The sequence below is a fragment of the Channa argus genome, chromosome 24 (assembly GCF_033026475.1).
Source record: "Channa argus isolate prfri chromosome 24, Channa argus male v1.0, whole genome shotgun sequence".
Taxonomy (NCBI): Eukaryota; Metazoa; Chordata; class Actinopteri; order Anabantiformes; family Channidae; genus Channa; species Channa argus.
In genome coordinates, this window is record NC_090220.1 from 1,330,457 (window position 1) to 1,353,412 (window position 22,956).

The 22,956-nt window shown below is 38.6% G+C and overlaps 2 protein-coding genes across 6 annotated transcripts; one reads left to right on the plus strand and one right to left on the minus strand.

Annotated features, from left to right (window-relative positions):
* Positions 1-3,746: 3,746 nt before the first annotated feature.
* Positions 3,747-8,993, minus strand: angptl5 (angiopoietin-like 5). Of its 2 annotated transcripts, none has more exons than XM_067494761.1 (8): positions 8,453-8,993; positions 7,220-7,406; positions 7,026-7,129; positions 6,843-6,936; positions 6,365-6,468; positions 6,171-6,291; positions 5,217-5,402; positions 3,747-4,512 (listed from the first exon to the last, which is right to left on the minus strand). In XM_067494761.1, exons 1-8 carry the CDS (start codon positions 8,507-8,509, stop codon positions 4,193-4,195), a joined length of 1,173 nt encoding a protein of 390 aa, XP_067350862.1. In that variant the 5' UTR covers positions 8,510-8,993; the 3' UTR covers positions 3,747-4,192. The 2 variants fall into 2 exon arrangements, with proteins under 2 accessions (XP_067350862.1, XP_067350863.1); XM_067494762.1 differs by having other exon boundaries at positions 7,220-7,343; positions 8,453-8,921.
* Positions 8,994-11,938: 2,945 nt separating this feature from the next.
* Positions 11,939-22,486, plus strand: LOC137109246 (transcriptional coactivator YAP1-like). 4 transcript variants are annotated; one of them, XM_067494832.1, is made up of 10 exons: positions 11,939-12,113; positions 12,264-12,304; positions 12,601-12,832; positions 14,239-14,438; positions 15,100-15,254; positions 17,027-17,128; positions 17,363-17,466; positions 17,630-17,748; positions 17,958-18,058; positions 18,425-22,486. In XM_067494832.1, exons 3-10 carry the CDS (start codon positions 12,629-12,631, stop codon positions 18,604-18,606), a joined length of 1,167 nt encoding a protein of 388 aa, XP_067350933.1. In that variant the 5' UTR covers positions 11,939-12,113; positions 12,264-12,304; positions 12,601-12,628; the 3' UTR covers positions 18,607-22,486. The 4 variants fall into 4 exon arrangements, 3 of the variants coding, with proteins under 3 accessions (XP_067350933.1, XP_067350935.1, XP_067350934.1); XR_010912287.1 differs by having other exon boundaries at positions 12,054-12,304; positions 18,425-20,726; positions 20,767-22,486; XM_067494833.1 differs by having other exon boundaries at positions 12,068-12,167.
* Positions 22,487-22,956: the final 470 nt, after the last annotated feature.

Genomic DNA, 22,956 nt, shown 5'->3' on the forward strand with positions numbered 1-22,956 from the left:
CAGAGTTCAGTACATTGTCTGCATTACTGCTGACACTGGCCCAATCCACCTGTCAGTCTCATGCTCCATTTTACATTCACTCATAAACAATATCCCAAAAAACATTAACTTCCTCACCCAGGAGAGTGACTCATTCCCAGCGCAAAAGCAGCAATCCATCATTTTCCAGCAGAGACCTGTGGCCTCATGTTTGAAGGGGCTGAGTGTCATTCTAGCCACTTCACACGTGGCTGCAAACCACCTCACTGCATGCTGATAGTAACCACATCATCTGCAAAAAGTAGAGAAGCAATTCTGGGATCCCCAAACCAATCACTATCCTCCTCCCGGCTATTTCTGAGACCCTGTTCATTTAAAAATCCCAAATAGGACTGGTAGGATAGGACCCTGACAAAAGCCAATACCAGTTGGGAACATGTTCAACTTCTCGCTCACTCTGTGTATATAAGGAGTGGATGGCTAGTAAAACCCCATATTTTGCTGGACTCCTCACTGCACCTCTAGAGGAACGTGCTCATTGGCCTTCTCCAAGTCCACAATACACATAGAGTGGATGGACAAACACCCATGAGCACTCCAGTATAGAGGTGGTGCACTTTTCCATGGCTAGGGGGGGATTCACATTGCTCCTCCTAAATCTGAGGTTTGGCATTGGTTCTGAGCCTCCTTTCCAGCAGCAATCTCTCACAGTGTTCCACTAAGATTTGAACATGCTCCATATGAAATCTTCTAATGTTTTTAAGGTCAGTTTGACAAAAATACTTCACATGTTAATGGATTGGTTGTTTTAACCTGACAATATACAATATAGCATTGTAGCCATTCAGCATGTCTAAGTTTACTTTTAAAACTTTTAAGTACATTTAACTACAAAACCTACATATTTCTACGTAAGTAAATGTTCCGATTATTTATCCCTCTATTAAGTTGTCACCCCTCATTGTATGCTTTTGTGTGTGTGTGTGTGTGTGTGTGTGTGTGTGTGTGTGTGTGTGTGTGTGTGTGTGTGTGTGTGTGTGCCTGTGTGTGTGTTCCAGCTGACTTTTATAGTGACAGGAGACACATGATGTCTGGGTAAAGAACAGAGCTACAGCCTCTTTCTGGAGTCAAAGAAGCTCTTTATTAAACTTCATAGAAACATCAGTTACTTCTGTTTAATTCATTTTGACAAAATGAAAGTAAAGTAAAACTAGCAAGCCACAAGCCACAAGCCACACTTGTGTTCCCTTGATTCTGCGGTGTTGAATAGAACCACAGATTGTGTAAAACAAACAAGATTTTGATAAGTTGAGTTTTCCTTCACAACCTTTTCTTGTTAAAATGGAATGTTTCATGTGGTGAACATTAAGTGTTTTTGTATGTTTCACTTTTCATTTTTAGACATTTGTTGTGTGTTTATGATTGCTGGGGAGGCTGTAGCTCAGTTTGTAAGGCAGTTGTCCAAGGACCAAAGGGTCAGTGGTTTGATTCTCGGTCCTGGCTATAAGTCGAAGTGTCTCTGGGCAAGACGCTGAATCCCCTAACAGCCCATTCCCCTCCACAGCTGTGCAGTGTCAGTCCAAGCCCGGTAGAAACTGCGAGGGTTGCGTCAGGAAGGGCATCCGGTGTAAAAAATGTGCCAAATCAATGTAGGGACAAATGATCCGCTGTGGCGACCCTGAACTCACGGGATAAGCCGAAAGGATAAAAGAAAAAAAAGTTGTGTGTTATGATTTCATTTTTATTGCATGTTTTAATTTGTGATTTTAATCCTGTTCTATGTTCTTATAATTGCCACTACATTTTTTTTTTCGTTTACTTTTACTTTGCTTCCTGGTCCCAATAAAATTGTTTTACACCTGGTGTGGGATGAACTGGAGGAAAGGTGAGGGTTAAGAGGTCTGTTGTTGAAGTGGTAAAAAGGTGAAGTTTCCTCAAAATAGACAGTCAGTGTCCCCTGTGGTGCACATGGGGTCTAACTTAATTTGGTTTTATCATCAGCAAATGGGATGCAGTGGATTTCCATGTTTTCTTGGACTGCAGCTGCATGCTGAGCTGTGTTTAGCCTCTCCTTTCTTGGTAATATTGAGTACATGAGCTTAAAATGTAGATACAGTAGTAACAGTGCACACACCCAGCTTCTTCTTGATAATAGATCTGTTCATCAGAAACTAGACTGGAGTGTGTTGGACCTTAAAAAGCTTAAATGCTTAAAAGATATGAATTCATAACACCCCCTGTTACTGTTGGAGACTAAGGCAGACTTCCAGCATTCACCCTTATAAACTCACAGACTTAGACTCAAGCTACGGATTGTCTCATTGTGAAGTTCTAAAAGAGTTACCGCGGTAATCTCTAGCTGAATCAGATTTATTTATTTATTTTTTTTATTTATTTGGTGGGTCTCATTTATTTGAATAAAGTTTCCTCAAACTGTGTGTTTGCAGTGAAAACAAGTTTGTAGATTTAGTCTCATTTACAGGGCAACACTGTAACACTGTTGTTTTCAGGTATAGTTCCTCCTTCCATGTTCTTGTTTAAAAGACATATGTAGCAGAGCTGGTATACAGTAATCTTACTTTTTGTTGTGTTGTGTTGAGTTTGGCCAGATCTTCATCGTTGACTGCGCAGGAAGGCTCACAGCTTAAGCAAAACCCTCCACAGACCATAGATTTAATAACGTGCAGACATAAACATAACTGAATTGAGGGTAAAATGTCACAGACACTAACAAGCACAAAATATGATGCCCAACATCTTGTTCAACAAGTCACCTTTCCAGTAAGTATGAGGTCATAGCCAGCAGCCAGAAGTGATGGAACTTTTTCTTACTTTACTTCCAATAAATTACCATCCCTACAGTTTCATGCTGTGGAGGAGTATCTTTAGCAGGAGGGACTGGGAGACTTGTCAGGGTTGAGGGAAAGTTAAATGTAGGAAAGTCTTAACTGAAAACCTGTTCCACTGCGCTCAGGACCTCAGACTGGGCTAAAGTGGCTCAGGGACAACTGGGTGAATGTCCTAGAAAGGCCCAGCCAGAGCAGTGAGGGAACCCTGTTGAACCCTTCTGTAGAGACCTGAAAATGGCTGTTTACCGACCGCCCCCCTCTAACCTGACACAGCCTGAGAGGATTTGGAAAGAAGAATTGCGTAAAATATGCAGACATTACTAAAATTTCTGTGTTCACTTTGTCATTATGTGTTACAGAGTGTAGATTAATGAGAAAAACTTAATACTTGTAGTATCAGGCTGCAACATAACACAATTAGATAAATGGAGAAAGTGACATGAATTTGACAAACACTTTCTACATTCACTTGCTACTGCATTATAATAAAAGAGATTCACAGCTGTTTTGTTTTCCATCACCCAGGAACCTCAGCTTCACCATCTGTCCTGGTGAAACGCATTTTATATGTTTTACAGGAACCGTCATGAGTCATTTATTTGTGAGAAACATACAGTAACAAGTATGACTTATTCAAAGTCAAGATTTTCCCAATGTGTATTGTTTTTATACATTATGTATCAAGTTTAGTTTTTTGGTTTTAACATTTAAGTTTCAAATATTGTAGTAATGCTCTGCTTGTTATGTACATGCAAACAAGAAGCACTGAACTCAGAAGCTTCAGACTAGTGTTTCTTTGAAGATTATTTATTGTAATAATTTTCAGTTCAGCCAGACATGGTAATAACAGAAGTAATGAAAAACATCTGAATTGCATATTGTAGTAATATTTTAAATTGTGTTTCAATTGTCTCTGTGTTTCCTTTTTTTTTTAGATGAATTTGTGTTTGTAGTAAAACATGTATTATAATTTCAGGTGTAGAAACTTTAATACCTGAAGTTAAAATCCTAATATGCAGCGTTTGGTACTTTGGTGCTATTTGTCTCCACCTACTGTTGCTAATTTTCATTAACTTTTACACAACTGTCTTTAGATGCACAGTGATACATGTGCATTTGTTTACAAGCTGAAGCTGTTACTGAAACAGTAAAGTCCTGTTAGTGTCTAATGGTTCCATCTAAAACTATATTAAAACAACCAAAAAAAAAACACAAAACACAGCAAACCAGGTAATAAGTTTACTTAATAGTCCAACAGCAAGAACACCAGCTTAGTATTTGTCTTTATCTATTTATCTCTTTGTGATGCAACGGATACATTATGCACCTTTCTTTCTTTCTTCCTCTGCTTCTTCTCATATCCGTCAGTTATTGGTTGCAATCCTTCTGATCTTCATTGTGACTGATTTGATGGAGTGAGGGACCCCGTTCTGTGTCCATGTGTCCCAAAAGATGTGTGTCCTCTGCCCCCTGTTCTGCTCTGCGTCTTCAGAACAGCCGTTGAGGTTTGCCAGTCCGCACTGGTTGAACCACCATCCCGTGTGGTTGTGCTGAGCGCTGCAGCTCTCCACCGTGCGGTTGCTGACTGAGCAGAATGGATTGCAGCCGTCGTTGTCTACGTCTGAGGCACTGAAGGGAGCCGTGTCCTGATTCTGCTCTTGGTTATAGCCACGAAATGCATCACCTGCACAGAAACACACAGACTTGTGTGTGCTTAGTGCTATACACAGTACCTTCATAGTGATTTTATGTAATGTGTGAAAAGACATACATGAGAAATTAGCTAAAATCAACAAATATTTTTGCTCAGTTCAAGTTAATTCAGCTTTCAAGTATCTACTCATGCTGAAAACATTTTGTTAGTTTTATATTAAGTTAAAAATAATCTGTAAAAGTATCAAACTTTGACCCATGTTAACTATGATCATAGTTTGTGTTAAATTTAGTCTCACCCCCAACACTTGTTATACAGATGTTAGTGTGAGCAGTGTCTGATCTTTGAACTCAGTTGTTGCCAAAAAATGGGAATAACTGCGGCAGCTTTAACTTCTTCATGGAAAATGAAAACCTGAATCTTTGCCAGGTCTCCCTTGAATAACAGGTTAAAATAAAAGACATATGTAAAAGGAAAGGAAATCTGTATGTAGCAACTATGGACTATGGGCAGCTTGAAATATTTCATTCACTAAGTTTAATGAACTTGTTAAGTAAACCTAACTGTGGTAGAATTATTTTCAAAACAAGTAAAACTTTTTTTACTTTGATTCAGAACTTTAAGCTACATTGAATTACTTTGAAGCCAGAAGGTGAACTTGTATTTCTTTTGAGCCAGTTTGAAATGTATTTATATCTGTGAGGTTTTGTAGGTTTTAATTTATTAAGTCATACCTGCGCTGCCAGCATATCTGCCCAGGTGTATACTGAAGAACTGGACTTCTGTGTCCAGCTTGAAGTCATCATATGATGCATATGAGGTAACATCATCATGGGAAACCAAAGCAATGTGGAGCTGGAACCGAGTATCTTTCTGGTTTACTATGTGAAACACCTTCTTCAGGCCCAACCAGTGCTCTCCTACATTCACACATTGAGTAGAGACTGTGTTATTAACATAGTCACTAGCAAGTGCAAACCATGACCCCCAACATGTGTAGAGCATGTTCAACAAGTATGAGGTTATAACTAAAGCTAATTTTGGATTAAAGTCCTAAGTTTGCTTGATGAGCATCACTAATTTACTTGGTGGCTTTTGTGTCACCTGAAAGCAGCTTATAATGATGAATCAGAGATTATTTATTAGTCACAGTAAAAGAAGCACAGTTGGTACCAATAACATCACTGAGGGCTCTAATACAAGATTGACAGTATTGCAGCAAGTAACAATGGTATTAATTATAAATGCATTACGAGCACCCAGAGAACCAAATGGTTTGAGCACATGCAATATACTTTAACCTCAGCAGGTTTAAGTCTGGCTAGGAACCTTTGCTGCATGTCAAACCCCATTTCTTTCACCTCAGCTTTCCTGTCTGCTCCACCTGCACCTCTTAAATAATCCCCCCAGTAATCATAAATGTGTTTGATAGGTAACAAAACAAATGAATCTATGAGCAATTTTGAACATGTCAGATGATACAGTAGATCAAAGCATGAGTGTACTGTATGTGTTCATTGATCAAATGACCCATGTAACTCATTCAACATTAACCCAGTAGTTCTTTCTGAGCGATCAAAAGAAACACCTGGGATACATTAGCCGTTCCTAACACCTCAGTCTCCTGCTGGTGCTGGTCAAACTCATGAAACACAAAACATGCCTCTGTCACTGTACTGCAATACAACCTGCAAGATTTCCAAAGCCATCAACATAATCAGCCCAGGGTCGTTTAAAGTCAGTTAATCCATCTGTTCTCCTCTGCATCACTGTCCATCCACCTCCCATGTAGTCCATCTCACAGAAGACCTGCAGGACATGTTTTGTCTTGAGTGGTGATGTATGAGTGAGTGACAGTCTGTGAAAGGAATGAGTGGTTTACCTCAAATGAAGAATCTGTATTCTCAGGGTGAAGGATATAAATACCACTGGGGATCTTAGGGACAACTGACATGAGATTGTCCTTAATGTCGCTGCAGTCCCGTCCTAATCAAACCGAACATATTCTCTTTAGTTTTTTGGGTGACATTCATCAAAGCACCTGCTGTTTAGTAACAATAGTTTATCTTTCAGGCCGTTCAGCAAACAACAGCATTACATTGGCAGAGTGATGAGGAAAAGCTTGTGATTGTACCTGCGTTTGTGATGTTCAAGGATTCTCTTGAAATGCTGACATTTTGTCAGTACAATTTTATTTTTTTTTTTAAAAATCACAAGCGAGAGAGCCAAGTAAGAAACTAAAGCAAAACTAAAGCCAGTAAAATATAAAATATTTGCTTGTGAAATTTGTTTACTTTGTTATTTTCTCCCTTTGAAAAACTAACATGTTGCATCTACTTAGGTGTTTGTGTGTTAGTTACCATGGGACTGCACAGGTTTCACAGAGTACAACTCAGTGTTGCTTCTCTGAACCTCAAAGCTGAGAGTCTGCACTTTGGTCATCAGCTCTGTGACCTGAAAATGTGACAGTACTGTACATATACAGCTTACCAATAAGATGCTTAAAAGCTCAGTGAGTAAGAAAAAATAAGACTTCACTATACCTGACTGCCAAGGATGTCCAGGGCTCTCTGCTGCTCCTCCATCACGTCCCTGATCAGTTTCCGGGTGTTGCGTCCAAATGCCAACAGAGACTGCTGTAACTGACCTACAGTACCCATGCACACACAGATTATGAACATCCGCTGTAGATGGTGAAAGATGAAACAATAGCGCAAAGAAAGAAAATAACCTTTACCACAGATTGAATGTTTCTCATCTCGTAGCAGCTTGACAGTGATGTCACATGGGATGGAGCATGTGTCTTGACCTTTGACCCCTCCCAGCGGTTTTTGCCCTTTGACAGGAGCATCAGAGATGTCCTGATTGAAAATATCTGATTGGTTAAAGTGTGTGCTTCCTTTGTCCTGGAGATCCAGAGGTACCTAGAGTGACAATTTTATCTAATAGTCTGCAAAGTATGACCATAAGGCCATGGGGTTATGTGGGCCTTGTACATCTGCCTACAGGCAGTTATACTATAATTAAAAATGTCTCTTGGAGTAAACAATTGCAGAAGATCATCAGTTCAAGCAATTGTTCATAAAGTATTTAGTAGAGTAGTCATGCATGTGGTGAAACTTGCTAAGAGGGAACATAGGTTTGCAAGGTGTGTCGTTACCCTACATCTATAATTGTGTGTTGATGTCAGAAAATCTCAAATTAATTAACTTTAACTGAATTGACTTTTTTTTGTTATGGATTGTTATGGATGTACAATCATTCTGCCTCAGCAATAAATAATTCAAAGAGATCATTTATTGCTCTAAAAGTCATGTCCATGATGTCAATCACAAAATGTGAAAGTAAAGTGTTTGGCAGATACATTAGTTGCAGTTCTACATAAAATGGTAAAACAGTTAGCTCCACTTTAACCAGCTACAACTGGAGACTCCAGTGCATCAATGCAGACATGATAATGAGTTACAGATAATATTACTGTGCTAATTTTATGAATTTCATGAATTCTGCTGATTAACTGCAACATTGATTTTTAATCTTACTACAACACAAGTAACTGTGAAATGTAAATGGTAATACTCAAATAATCTATGTAACAATCTGGCCCAACAGGTACCTTCACTTTTTAATACTACAACTCATTAGTTTTATTTAAGCAGTATTATCAGCGCAGGACTTTTTGGAGTACTGTTTTATTGAAGTAGTTCTACTGAAACAAATTATGAATCTTTTGACAGTTTGTAATGCGTATCTCCACCCACACACACGCTGGCCAATGTTGGGAAAATAAAATCCATAATTCATCCAAGATGTCTGATCAAAGCTTTTGGAAATGTGTGGGCAAACAAATAACACACTGCTCAGAACAAGCACAAATTAAGTTATTCTTCCTGATGTAAGTTTAACAGAAAGGTACTGACAACAGTTGAAGACATTCACAACATGCATATTATACATACTGTGCACATACTTTGGATGAAAGCGAATGAGGCAAAAGCAACAGGAGGACAGTAGTTGTCCACATCATGTCAGTCTCGTCTATGTCCTCCAGCGACAAGGGCTGAGCTCTGTCCACTCATTTATTCTTACTTTTCCACAAAGTCAGTTTTTGTCCTGACGTGTCCTTTCTTCTTCCCCCTGTTACCTACATTAAAGTTTTGTCTGCATCTACTCCCTCCTCTCAGTTGTCAAACTTCACATTCTCCTCTCTTTCTCCACCCCCATCAGTAACTCCCATTTTTTCTTGTAAATTGCCATTACAACATCCCCTTAAAGACAATATCAAAAGAATAACTGGGCTGGCTGTAAAAGCCAGCCTGTACAAGTCTGGATGTGTTTCTGAAATGTAGCTGAATGTGCTGATCAGAGATCTGTGGAAAAGATTGATTACATTGCCCCCCTGAGTGTCTATAAGCAGGCATTGTAGTTTTCCCGGTTATATCTGCCAGCTGCATGAGGACCACATGTGGAAAGGGAAATGGGCAGCTTGTTTTAATTAAGACTTTTTCTGTTTATGTATGAGAGTTAAAGATAGGGCGTCTCTGCTTCTTCTGCTCATATTTCCCACTGTTGGACCCCCTCCTCTCTCTCTCTCTCTCTCTCTGATCTCTGCATCACACATCTGAAAACAGCCTCCCAGATCCTCAGACCAATTACTCTACTTAACTGGGCAGTTAAGCAGGGAAGACAGTGAAAAGCTCTGCAATGTAGTGCGAGCAGCACATTCCAGTCAGGGTCCAGCTGGAGCCGACCAGCCTGACGCTTCCTTGGAAAACTTTAGTGTGATTGCCAAAGAAAAGATTTGGTGTTGTTCTGAACCTGTGTGAGTTTACAGCCTCGGTCAGTGACAGGAATGTTAAAGCCGGGTGCTGCGGCCTCAGGGGCCCCCCACATCTGTCCTATATTACATGCCTGCTAGAGCAGACACATTATATCTGCCAGGTACCATGAGAACATCAGCCAAGAGTGTGAGAAATGTATTAATCAAGTGCTCTTCATGTATCCTTGTAAAGATTTAATATGTTAAAAAAGTTTGATAGGTCTAAAGCTAAATGGTAAGTTTGACATGTTCAGACATGTTCTTATTCTATTGCAGAGAGTAAACTGGTAGTATGCTTGTGTCTATAAAGTATAAATGAAGCTGAAGACACCATAGCTTAGCATGAAAACTAGAAGTGAGTGAAAGCCTTGCTGTCAAACCAAATCTACTACTTCTTGTCTCGCAGCATCTACTTCTCATATGAAAGAAGGAATAGCTGTCTGTCTTCATACTAAGATAAACAAAGTGAACCAGCTACTGGTAAATTCTTATTTATCGACCCAATCGGACGGTGACAGTGAAAGCAAACACAAGTGTTTCGAAACGTGTTGAATGGGCAAAGAGCTTGGCTTTGTGTGAATGGGACATAATCCACCTAAAAGCATCATTAAAGCTCCTTAGCAAGCAAATTAGCAAATTACTGTGCTGACTGGTTTGACTATCAGCACAGAATAGCAATTAAACTGAACTCCAGTGCTGACAATGAGAAAGAAACTAACTTTCGTGGTTATGTAAAGAAAAATGCTCTAAACATAAATACAAAAGCTATTTTGATTGTTAAATATTGATTGTAGGTGATGATATGACACTTGTCTGAAACTGAATATAAGCATAAATATGTTGATTCTCCAAATGTCCGTGTATTCCTAACAGCAGTCATCTAACCACAGCCTCAATCATTTTGGTTTTGTCCAAATTGTTCACTTCACCTTTTCCTGGATCAGTGCTGTTTTATGCCTTGACCACTCAGTAATATTATATTACTCCTGACATAAATCTCTCCAGTCTACTCCACAGTCTCTGACCTCTTAGATCAACAATCCACAATGGTATGATTTGTTCGTAATATGAATAGACACCTGATAAGTCATCTTCCGTGTCACCGACGTGCCCTCTGGTTAGCAGAGAAAGGCCACTGATTAAAAACACAGAGTGGATATTATATTATTCAGAAGATCAAAAGAACAAGGTTTCATTTTTTATGTTATCATGACAAAAAAAAAAACATGTTTACCTTTTTTCTCCTCCACTGCAGTCATTCAACTGCTGGACTTTTTACCATGGGAATCATTACCAAAGTAATGAAAACAGTATATTACAGATATCAAAGTAAGACATTGCCATCTAATGCCCATCACTGTGTATTACATTACATACAAGTTTATGTTGTCCAATGCATTGTCCAGACCCAAATGACATGATTCCAAATGTTTTGCTTGACAATTGCAATTTGTAAATAGTGATAAGTAAATTAACATATATGAAAACATCAAATATCAGTGATGTTTGTCAACAAAAACATATTGATAGTAGAGTATCCATTCAAATATGCTTGTAATTATTTTATTGCCTGAGAATCCAAATTGTAAATATGTTATCTTTAATGTAATGTAAAGACAACTGCTGATAACTGTGGAACAAAGGGGCTAAACCATGTGACACCGATTAGGCGGGATCTCACATGTATGATAATCTCAATGGTAATAAAAACAACTGCATTTTATCACACTTCAATATGACAAGCGTGCTAACATAAATTACACTGCTTTCTTTATATAGTGTAAATAAAACTGAATCTGTTTATACACTGCTCCTAAAATGAAGCAGATACAGATACAAAAACAGATACAATCTAAAAAAGTGTAATAAGAACTGTATAAAAGTTTTAGCATTTCTGACACAGATGGTTTCAGAGTGGGGAGGGCTGCTGTTATCTGTGCTGTCGTATTCTTCAAAGTGGAAACTACAAAATTCCACCCTATGACTGTGTTTTTAAATGAATCACCACTGTGTTAACAGTGATCTTTTCTCTAATCCCCTTTTCAGGCTGGAAAATGTCCTTTGATATAAAAAGCCAGGTTAAGTTAAATCCTAAGGTTGAATATAATCGTTAGTTATAATTTAATATAAAAAGTTATGGATGAAACAAGCTGATAACACCAATCTAGAGAGACATTTGACTTCAGACTGTTGGCCAGCCCATAGCCGCAGCCCACTGTCTGCGTGTTTTCCACCAGAGGGCGGGATACTGTGGCTGTGCCTGCAGGGACAAACAGGCTCCGGCTGGGTTGTCGTCATCTGGGGCGGATGTTTTCTCAGTGCAACTTCCCAATCTGCCCCCCTCCCCTCTCCTCCCCATCCCCACCCCCAAAACTATAGCAGACCCAGGCCCAGAGTCAGAAATCAGGAACGACACCAGCGCAGCTCCCTTCTTTTAAGTAGTAAATTCTCGTTGGCTGTTTCTTGTCCCCTTTGTCTACATTTTGCCCCCCACAATCTCCAGTGTTTTACCTGGAGGAAATCGCACGAACTGGAAAACGCAGCACAGCAGAGAAAACTAAAAAAGCAAAATCAGAGACTATTATTGAACAGCCCTTTATTTTCGTCCATTGTCAGGGCCAAAGACTGGATTCATGCACATGTAACTCTAACATTAAATAGAGGCCTTGTTTTCTCATTCTTGTGTCCATGGTTTGTGCCCGTCCCTAAATATTTCCCCTGCAACTGCGGCAGCTTTAAACCCCGCAACCCCGCCCCTCCGCACTATCACATGAATCTGGACTCAACAGTGGATGTGAAAAAAAGTTTGGAGGTCTCGCTGAAATCCCTTTTCTCCAACTAGTTTCAAACATCTGCGTGTTTGCGTGTATGTGTGTGTGTTCTTCACTCGACCAAGCTTTTAAGCTCGGAGTTCTTATCGGAAATCTGTGATTTCTTCCAACTTATTTTTTTTTTCCTGCAGGAATATAGAGAGAGGGGGGAAAACGGTCTGGCTGCTTGAAGGTATGTGGGAGGCATGTAGCATGTTGGACGCTGTTGAGATTCACTTTTATCAGCTTTTAGCTGCACTTATTCGACTTGTTTTCGCGATGATTGTTTTTTTCCCCCCTATAGTTTATTAACATCCGAGTTGTTAAAGTTTGAAACAGACAACGACACTAAAGTTTAAATGGGGTGGGGGGTGCTGTTATTAGTGGTTTTGGGGTGTGTAAACAAATCTGATCATAACTCACAGCGCTTAGACGCACGCAGTCTTTACGCGCCTGACGTTTATTTTGTGTGATTGAACTTTTCGACAGATTTGTTTCGACGGCGAACTTTGGCGACATGGACGCGCACCGTGGCGCGCCTCCGGCCGGGCAGCAGATCGTGCACGTCCGCGGGGACTCGCAGACGGAGCTGGAGGCCCTGTTCAATGCGGTGATGAACCCCAGCAAAGAGAGCAGACATCCGGCGCCTCTGCCCATGAGGATGAGGAAACTGCCGGACTCGTTCTTCAGGCAGCCGGACCCCCGGGGCCACTCCAGACAAGTACTAATTCCCACAGCTACTACATTCATGACAAAGTAGTCCGGCTGTATGGAGCACGATAGTCCTGTTGTGTTTGTCACTGAGGTGGAGGTGTTGCATCGGACTGCAAATATGGAAAAACACATTAGAGGGACTCAATGATACAAAAACCCAGCCCGACGATGAAACGACTAATGTACTGATGGTTTAGTTAACCCACAGGGAATTGTTAATCAACACTTAAAATTAGAGATGATATCCAAGAATTTATGTATTTTATAAATTGTTAGAAATATTAGCCATTAGTACCAAATGATTTTTTTTTTCAAATCCTGCAACCCAAAGATATTCAGTTTACTATCATGTGTGACAATGAAACGCATTGGATAATTATATTTGAGAAGCTGAAACTAGCAAATGTTTTGACTTTTCCTTGGGAACAAAAAATCATTACTTAAGTTTCAGCTAAAAATCTGCTTAAATCGTTGCAATTGTAGTTGTGTTAACTGATCATATTTGTGAAGGTAATAAACACATTTTGGAGACTCCAAAAGGTCATGATTCAGTGAACACTTTTGAGGCTGCAGTTTGTAGCATTTGTTTTCTCCATCAAGTTTGCTGTTTGGACTCGGTAAACATTTTTGCAGCATTATTAACCGAATCGCCAGTAGTTCAGCCAGGAGCTACTCAGTGTGTTTGATAGTGGCTTGAACACTCAACTGTAAAGTTTACAGCTATTTGTGTAGCACTTGTGCAGCTGCTTTTGTATCTGTGTAACGCTGAGTTTACTCACAGAATCTATAATCACAGAATAAGTTGTTAGAGGTAAGCTTTTATAAACTCTGAAAAAACTTCATATTTGCTTTGAAACATTGCAAACTGATGCTTTAAAATTGGCTCAACGTCTTAAGATTTACCACGTTGTCCTTTACTACAGTATTTTACGGTTTGTTGTTTCTCATGTGCTGCAGGCATTCTACTGGTATTTTGGAAATTGTAATTAATGAAATTAATTGGTACATAGAAAATAATTAGAATTGCGCATAAAATGTCATTTGTTTAATGACCACCACACACACCTTGAGTCTTGTCTTGTATTTAAAGGTGTGGCTCAAACAGTTTCCTAAAATGTTCTTATCTCAATCAACAATTGTCAACCAGTTTCTCAGAGAGCTGGCCAACAGATATTTTGATAAACTTCCTCATCCTCCTTCCTCCAGAAAACTCTTAGCAAGTAAAGACCCCACACGTGTGAATAAGCACTTTCACTTTTTTTATTTATTTATTTCCTTTCTTTCATCTTTCTTGTTCATCTCTCCATGTTGGCTCATTCTGTCTCCATCCAAACCTTTTCTTCCTGCTGGTTTCTCACTGCCATTTGTGGCTTGTCATGGCAGTTGTTGTTAACCCTGATTGTTTCTCGTCAGGCCAGTTCGGATGGAGGTGTGTGCGGCTCCCTCACTCCTCATCACGTCCGCGCCCATTCTTCCCCTGCCTCCCTCCCAGTGAACTCCCTCTCCACTCAAGCAACGGATGTAGCAGCGACACCGATCATACCTGATGATGTGCCACTCCCCCACGGTTGGGAAATGGCCAAAACGCCTACTGGCCAACGATACTTTCTCAAGTAAGAGGTCTTTTATATGTTGAGGTGTTTGTGTCTGTTGCTCTGCAGGTTAGTCAGAGTCTCTACTTAGAAAGATCAGGGAAGAAAGATCACAACCCCAGCTTGTTCTAATGGAAAGAATATGATACACAGTAGTTCATTTTCATTTCCGAAAATTTCCCCTATTGCTTGATAGATTACTAAAAAATGTTTAAATTATGGAAATAGTTGCTGATGAATTAAAAAGATCCCTATTTAAAACATGTTTTCAATATTTCTAATAGAGTTCTGTCCTGTGACAACAGTCCATACTTAAATATTTTCCCAGAAAATATTGAAAGTAGAGAAAACTGTGAGGAGACACATGCAATACTGTGCAATTGTCAAACTTATCAGTAGCATGCAAACAGAAAACGTTCCAACTAGTTTTGTAACCAGTGTGGTTTCAGCCACTTTCATTCATGAAAGCACATGGCCTGACAGCTCACGCTTCTGTCAAAGGCTACTGTCGTTTAGCACACACACAATCAGTGTCGTTACTTTGCGTTAGTGTAGATGTACGTGCACATCTGGTGGGACAGGTAAAGCAGGTCTCAGGCTAAACGTGTCTCACGAGTCCTATCCGTCAGGTTACAGTGGTTCAACAGATACAGATATGTTTAGACTTGTTGTGTGTTTGCAGTCACCTGGATAAGACAACTACATGGCACGACCCTCGTCTCTCACAGCTTCAGTCGGCCGCAACTCAGCACCCTATCCCTTCCACTCCGGTCCATGCCCACTCCCTCAGCAATCCAGTACCCACTACGCAACCACAAAACATCAATCCAGACACAGGTATCTTTTTGTTTTTTTCCCCCGTCTAATCATCCAGTTTCCTTTTAAAGCACAGACCTGCTTTTCATAGTTCAACAGCTTCTCCAGAAGGCCAGGTCTTTGCTTGGTGTGATTTCTTCGGGATTCCCTCTGGGTCACTACATCCGTGGCTTTTGGTGACGTTGGTTGGAATTTCACAAAATAAAATTAAAGCCCAGGCTGAAGTTTAATCAGTCTATGAGACATGGGACTCTCAGGTTGTCAGGTTTGATAAAGAGAGCATGCTACTAAATTGAGGGAAATTTTCATCTTCTCCGAAAAATACCAGTCAAAGCACTTCAAGCACTTAAAACAGATGCTCTTATTTACATTTTTGGACTATTGATGTCCTTGAATAAAGTATACTAGATTTAAATGGTCAGTTCATCCAAATTACAAAGTCTCTTACTTAAATTTACGGTTAGATGGATGAATGAAACAAATTTGTCTAAACACAGAGGTGCTAATACAACAAAGCTGGTTTTTGCTTGCTGTATTTTTTTCTGGTGTTTAATACTGAGCATAAATAGATTCCAATGTAAGAGATTGAAGACAAAATCCCCAGATCTCATTCTATGATAAAATAGAATCTAAAGTCAATGTGAGGCTTCAGTCCCCCAAACTAAATAAATCCAGTGAATAAAATGTTACAGCAGTTTTTAGTACAATCTAAAAAAGTACAAACACAAAGTAATAATTATAAAGTCATTTTTTTACTAAAAAGAATAACTTCAACTTAGTGAGACTTCTGAAGTCTCACAATAAACAGTTGTATACAATTCTGTAAGAGATGAGAACTGTGGATTCTGTCTCCTATCACTTACACTGGAATTGGGTTTTCAATGGCCTGTACAAACAGGAGGAAGCAAAACCTGTATATTGCTCCTACAGACAAGTGGAACATATTCATTAAACCTCTGTTCTGCTGTCAATCATGTACTATACATGTATAGATATTAAAAGGTAAAACCTTCACTGAAGTTGTACATTTTTATCCTAACTGTGCCTCCCATGGCTACCTGTATGTAAAAGGGTTACTTGTAGATATTCTCATTGGAGACACAATTTTGTTCTGATTTGAATGGAACAATCAGATTCCCCTCAACTTATTTTTGATGTTTATTGCTTTAGTTTGCAAGCACATCCATTTTTATTGTTTGGCCACAGCTAGCAGGCGTTTTGGAAGTAAAATCTGCAAAACCCAGTATACACTGCCTGACCAGCACCAAACAACTGATGGGCAAAGTTACCACCAAGCTAATGAAAATGGTAAAATATTTAGAGCAGACCTCACTGTGAAAAGTTTCCACTGGGGATACATTCTTCTGAAGAAATGGTCCCAAATAAAAACCTTCCATAATATGATAATGTGTAAAAGAGGAGCTGATGTTGAGTTATTATTATTATTTTTAATAACGTAATTTGGCTGAACAGACCCTTGAAGGATGCACATTTTCAATCACCTTTTTCCACAAATTGCACATTAAATATTGGCAATATTTAGTAGTCACATAATAAAGTGATACAATCTCCCACCCAGTGCACGTGCACATTGCACAAGATGCACATTTTTACTCTACAGGACAAACTATACTAGAGCTGTGATTTCCCACTAACCTTCACTTCTATTAATAAAATCTCTACAAACAAGAAGCTACACAGACATTAAAGGACGTGGGCCAGGTTCTACTTTTTACTCTCCATACACTCCATCCACCATTTGCCTTCTCACTGTGTATTTCACTGCTGTTCAGGTCCACTGCCTGAAGGCTGGGAGCAGGCTGTGACTGCAGAAGGAGAGGTGTACTACATCGATCACATAAATAAGACCACCACATGGGTTGACCCGCGTCTAGGTAGCACATTATCAAATTTGTGTCTCCTGAGTTGACAATTATTTTTTGTCAGTGAGAAACATTTTGTTCCAATGTCAACCATCACAAATTGCTGTTTGGCAACAAAACTAAGAAAGATTGCAAAGTTTTGACAAGTTTTGCTTAGTTTTCATAGCTGAAATGTTTTACCTACACCACTTGGAAATATTTACTTATTTGTCAAAAAGTGGTTTTTCTTTTAATTTTATGTTTCAGCCCAGAAAATGAACCCTGGCATTCTTGGTTTGGTAATGCAGCAAAGGCAGGAAAAGGAACAGATGAGATGCAAACAAGGCCTCCCTCAGCAAATCACACCACAGGTCAGAGGTTAAACAAAATAGTAGTTGGTTGTGTAAACCAAAAGCTCTGTGGGTTTATATTAAATCATTCGTTATTTTCTGTTGTATTATGCTTTATATGTGAGTTCGGATTTAGCAGTAGTAAAATTATTTAATATAAACACTGTGCGTGTGTGTGTGGCAGGAGGCAGGAGGAAGGAGCCAAATGCAGGGTGGAATGGACCATGACAGGAATGCACAGACACTTGTCCCATCTCTGGATGTCAGGATCAGAGCCTCAAACCATGAACCGACACTTAATGGGTGAGTTTAAAACCACTTTTATTATAGTTTTATCTGTTACATAGCTGTGGTAATTAAATTACACAAGTGGAAAGTAAACCAAGTAACACTATAAATAATCAATTCTAAGCTATAAAGAGAGGAGAGTATCTAAGTAAGAGACGCTTTCACTGTAATGAAACTTTTATCAAGTCATAGCTTTGTTGTGGCTTATGTTTGTTTTTGTGCAGCGCTCACTCTCGCAACGAGAGCACTGACAGTGGTCTGAGCGTCAGCAGCTTACCCCACACATCAGACCACATGCTGAGCTCTGTGGATCACATGGATACTGGTAATACACAAACACACACAAACATTTACCTGAGGGGTTCTGTAGTGGACAAGCAGGCTTACATCCCCTGAAATGCAATTTAATGTGTGTGTATGAGAGAGCGAGAGAGGAAAATGTCATAGTAATATGCTGATTATGTGCTGATATACACACATAAAAAACTGTCAATATGTAATATAAAAAATATATTTTTTTGATTTTCCCCTGAGGGGATGGGGAGAAGAACATGTACTGGTCCAGGTGTAGCTTTAATTATGACACATTTAACTGGTGAAAATGCCCAATAGCTTTTCCAAATCCAAGGTCACTGTTGACATTTCGAATTTCCATTCAGTTTGGTAACTTCTTTTTACCTGACCTGGTTAGGTGACTCTGGCGAGACCTTCTCGATGAGCTTACAGGAGTCGATGCCCGTTCTTCCGATGTCTGAGGGTGAAGAGCTAATGCCCTGCATTCCCGAGGGTCTCAGCTCAGATCTTCTGATGGACATGGACACCGTCCTGTCTGGGTCACATATGGACAGAGACAGCTTGCTCACCTGGCTATAGACATGCTCAACCATCACCAAAATATGGTTTAACATCAAATCATCGTAACACGACTACGAATTTTGGAGGATTTTGGGATTCAAAAGTGGTACCGAACAACATAGTATGGCAATATACTACTGTTGTGTGATGGATCCTAACACTACTCGCAGTCTGAGGATTTAAATAACCTGACGCTCACAGAAGGTGGTAAGCTGCTGGTATTCTTCTCTCTTTGGTCTTGGTTTTAGAGATGCAACAATATTTGTACAGCACTCCTCTGTATTACAGCTTATTTTAAAGTACATATTTGTTTAATTATCCCCACTTGGATGCTGTTTCAGCAAACATTAAAAACACAGACAAGATGATAAAGTCTGAGCACAACAGTTACACACATGCAAAGAATGAGCATGTGTGGCTGTGTTAAACTAACATATAAAGGTTACAGAAAAGATATTTAATCATAACATAACATATCAAATCCATATTCCTGTCAGTTACAGTCTGTAGCCTGTGGAATTAAAAAGTAACATCTTCAGTAATTAGTCTACCTCCAAGTAGCCTGTAATTTGAGAGTTAAAAGTACATGCTCACAGATGTCAAAACATGTACTTAAGAAGCATCAGAACTGGGGGCAATGGATTAACACTACATTGGTTCCATACAACCAAAAACCCCTGCCTGAAAAACACTTTACCATCACAAATCAGGGGGAGAGGACGCACCCTGGTGGTGAACCGTTACAAAATTAAGAACACTAACAGACCCCAATCACATATACTGTATATCTGTGTTGAAACATGGGGTGGTGCTCAAAACCAGGATCCAGGGGTCCAAAATCAAGTTCAGGAGGATACGTTGGGTCACAGTCAAGTTGTTATTGCTGAGCAATCAAAGTCTGTCAAAAGGAAGTGAAGCTACAAAGGCTGCAGAATGTTGTCACTATAAAGAGGAGTCTAAAGTTAGGACACTATAAAGATATAATAAACATATTTTTAGGACCTCTGATTACATTACACAAAGCAGTGCTGTAATATACAGAGGACCTCTACAGTAATGCAGTACAACACAATACCTGGTTTCCCGCAGGAAACCGTAATCCTGATGCATTTGGTCTTGTGATAAGTGAAGTTAGGTGATGGCCTAAACTAAATTAGCGTTGTGTGAAATAACACCTTTGTTCTGTCCCCCTCTGAGTTTTTTAATATTGATGGTAATTTTTTTTGGTACACAATAGAGCTAAAACACTACATGAAACATTACAACAGCCTCACTATAAAACTCATGTATTTTTTATTTTTTTATTTTTTTTTGGTTTGGTTAATTCTGTGTTCTAGCTTTTGTTGTATTAGATCGCATTTTATTTTGCGTGTTCTGGTCAATTTATCCACAGCAGCACTAATATAAGCTCCTCAAACGTAGTATTTATTGAAGATTTGTTTGTACAGTTGTAATATTATTATTATCACTCCTTGTTTGCCACCAGGGCCTTGACGTGTTTTCTACACCGGCTTTGAAAAACTCAAAAAAATACAATTTGGCTATTCACACAGGGCCATTCAGCTTTTCAACAATTTTTAACTGTTAGCTTGATACATTCCTAAAGTTGTCCTTTTTTTACATACCTTGTTTCATTCGTTCAGTGGCATTACAGGTTGGCCTCACAGAATGACACACATAATAGTTTAGACCCATTTTCCGATCCGAACGACAAATGACAATTTCTGAAGACTCTTAAACTCACACTTAATACAAATATCAGATCTGCATTCGTTTTTCAGTCTTGCCTCCTTGTGGTCTTGTATTGCAATTGATAGAACCTTATTGCATTACCACACACTGATAATGTAACCCTGAATGAAACATGATAGATTATTCAACACTTGATGCAATGAATTGTGTCTTAATTTGGGAACAGACAAACACAATGAGGTGCAAGTCCTTTAAAATATAAACAAGTCACAAAACATTTCTCTGGTAATCCTGTTTCATTCATAAAACATGTTTGGTGATTTTTGTCAATTTTTTTCTGTCTGTATATAAAATATATTGGTTAGTCGTGTGTGTGTGTTAATCATAGTTATGCAGTTACCATAACTAGACAGAGTCAGTTTTTGACAATGAATTTTACAATGTAGGCAAGCCTCAAGATGCAATTAAAAGACATTTACAGATTAGGTGCCTGGAACAGTATGAAAAAACCTTAAAGCAGAGCAGCATGAGCTGAAAAAGTCTTGCAATAATGTGAAATATATGTGGTTTCTTTTAAAATAGACTTAGCACATGCTAAACCCCTGGTATGCAGTACATCAAAAACTAATTCTGGTCAGTGCCTTTATGATATTCCTTTTCTACCACTCAATAGAATTAGAATCTCCTCCGTTCTTGGCACAGAGTTAAAAAGGTTTATAAATGAGAGAGGAAAAGATTGTGCTTTTTGGACTTTTTTGTGAGTCACTGCATTAGGTTGGAATCATGTTTGTGCTTCTGAAAAAAAAAACGCAATTGTGGAAGCTGTGTTCTTGATGTATTTTGTTTTAATTGCAAGTGCTATCTGGTGCTGTAGTGCAGAAGACAACCTTTAATATGGGAAACTCTTTATTCCCATTGTTCTGTTAAGTTACGTAATAAGCGCATAATCAGTTTGTATTTGCTGTGTAGTTTCCGCGTCGTGTTTATATTTTATCAGAAATTGAAATTGTTAATTATTATATTCTAACCAGCTTCCAATGAATGAATTCATTGGAAGCTGGTTAGAAGAAGGTGAGAGAGAGAGAGAAAGAGAGAGAGAGGGAGAAAATATATAAATTCACATTCACAGAATCCTCGAGCAAAGAGCCAAGTCACATATATCTATTTAAATTAAAGTACCATGGACTCAAACACAGGCACACGCTACCTAGACTATATTTATCTTAGCATGCATGACACCCACTATGTATGTTACATATTATTTTTATTATGCTATTTACAGTTTGTAAGTGATCGGTTTTATATCTTTTTATGCATGTGCTTTATACATATAAATGTTTTCTTACTTTCATTGTAATCATTTTTAAGGAGATTCTGTTTAATAAACTTTTAAATACACCAGACATTTAGTGATTTGAGGTTTTTGAGTGTCTGTTCATGTGCTTGTTAAACTATACTTTAATGGTTTTGTTGGAAGGTTTTCTATTGTTATATTTTTAGTTACAGTTAAACTAACTTCATGCCACAGAGAGCAACATTTACTATTTTCCATCTGAGTTTAGTTTAGTGATGTACCCTTCTGTACAAATCTTCCCCAGTTTAATATCATTGAATAAAAATGTATCTGGGTTTTCAATTGATCTCATAATTATGCATTTTTGTTCTTGTTTTTTAAGATTATCTGCTCAATGCCAGTACTGCTTTTTAGAGTCCTGGTTTTTGGATATATGATAAAATAAATAACAACTTCTTCACTTAAAATTCTCTCAATTTTGAGATAACACAGCAGATGTACATTTTATAGATGTTTATATATTTGTATGGTATTAATTTGCATTTTTTGATTTTGATTCTCTGAGTGTTTGATATATTATTTAACAAAAGCAATTTTATGTTGAGAAATGTCATTTTTAAGTTGTTGAACTACTTAATCAGGCAATTTTGCAGAGTGATGAGTCTCACTCCAAGCTCTTTTAAAATCCGGTTATACTGACTTGTTACCAAATAATCTAATTAGTTGTAGGTAGTAGTTGTATTCTTGAAAGCTTTTTTATTTTGTTTTAGCATTACAATTTTTTTTAGTCTTTTTTTTTTTTTTTTTAAACATGTCGCTGCCATAATTTTTCAAAACTTGTTCTTGTCTTTGTACCGTTATCAATTAAATCAGTTTGAACTGATTAGCAAATAAATAAATTTTTTAAATGTACATTTTACACGGGGTCCTAAATGGATGCTATGCTATGCTGGGAGCGACTAAGTTGGGGTTCAGTGTCAAGGACAATTTAACATGTGACTGGAGGAGCCTGTAATTGAACCAACAACTGTGAGATAGGTGGACGACCAGTCTACCTTCATGCGCCCACTACCTTTTTTGGAAACAGTTGGATGATGCATTTGGTGCAACAGTATACACCAGATGTTCTTTTTTCTTTGACATTAGTCATGGTTGCAAACTAACAACAAAATAAACAATGACAATAACAGATTTGATTTGCTATCACCATCTAAGCATTTTGGTTGTCTGTACTTATCAGTGTCCACTAATCCATTCTCAATTCAATTCAATTCAATTCAAGACCTGTGACTGTGGTGCAGGAAGGTAATGTGGTTGTCCACCAATCGCACAGTTGGAGGAAAATTATGAATTTAATCCATTTTGTACTAAGGCTGTAACAT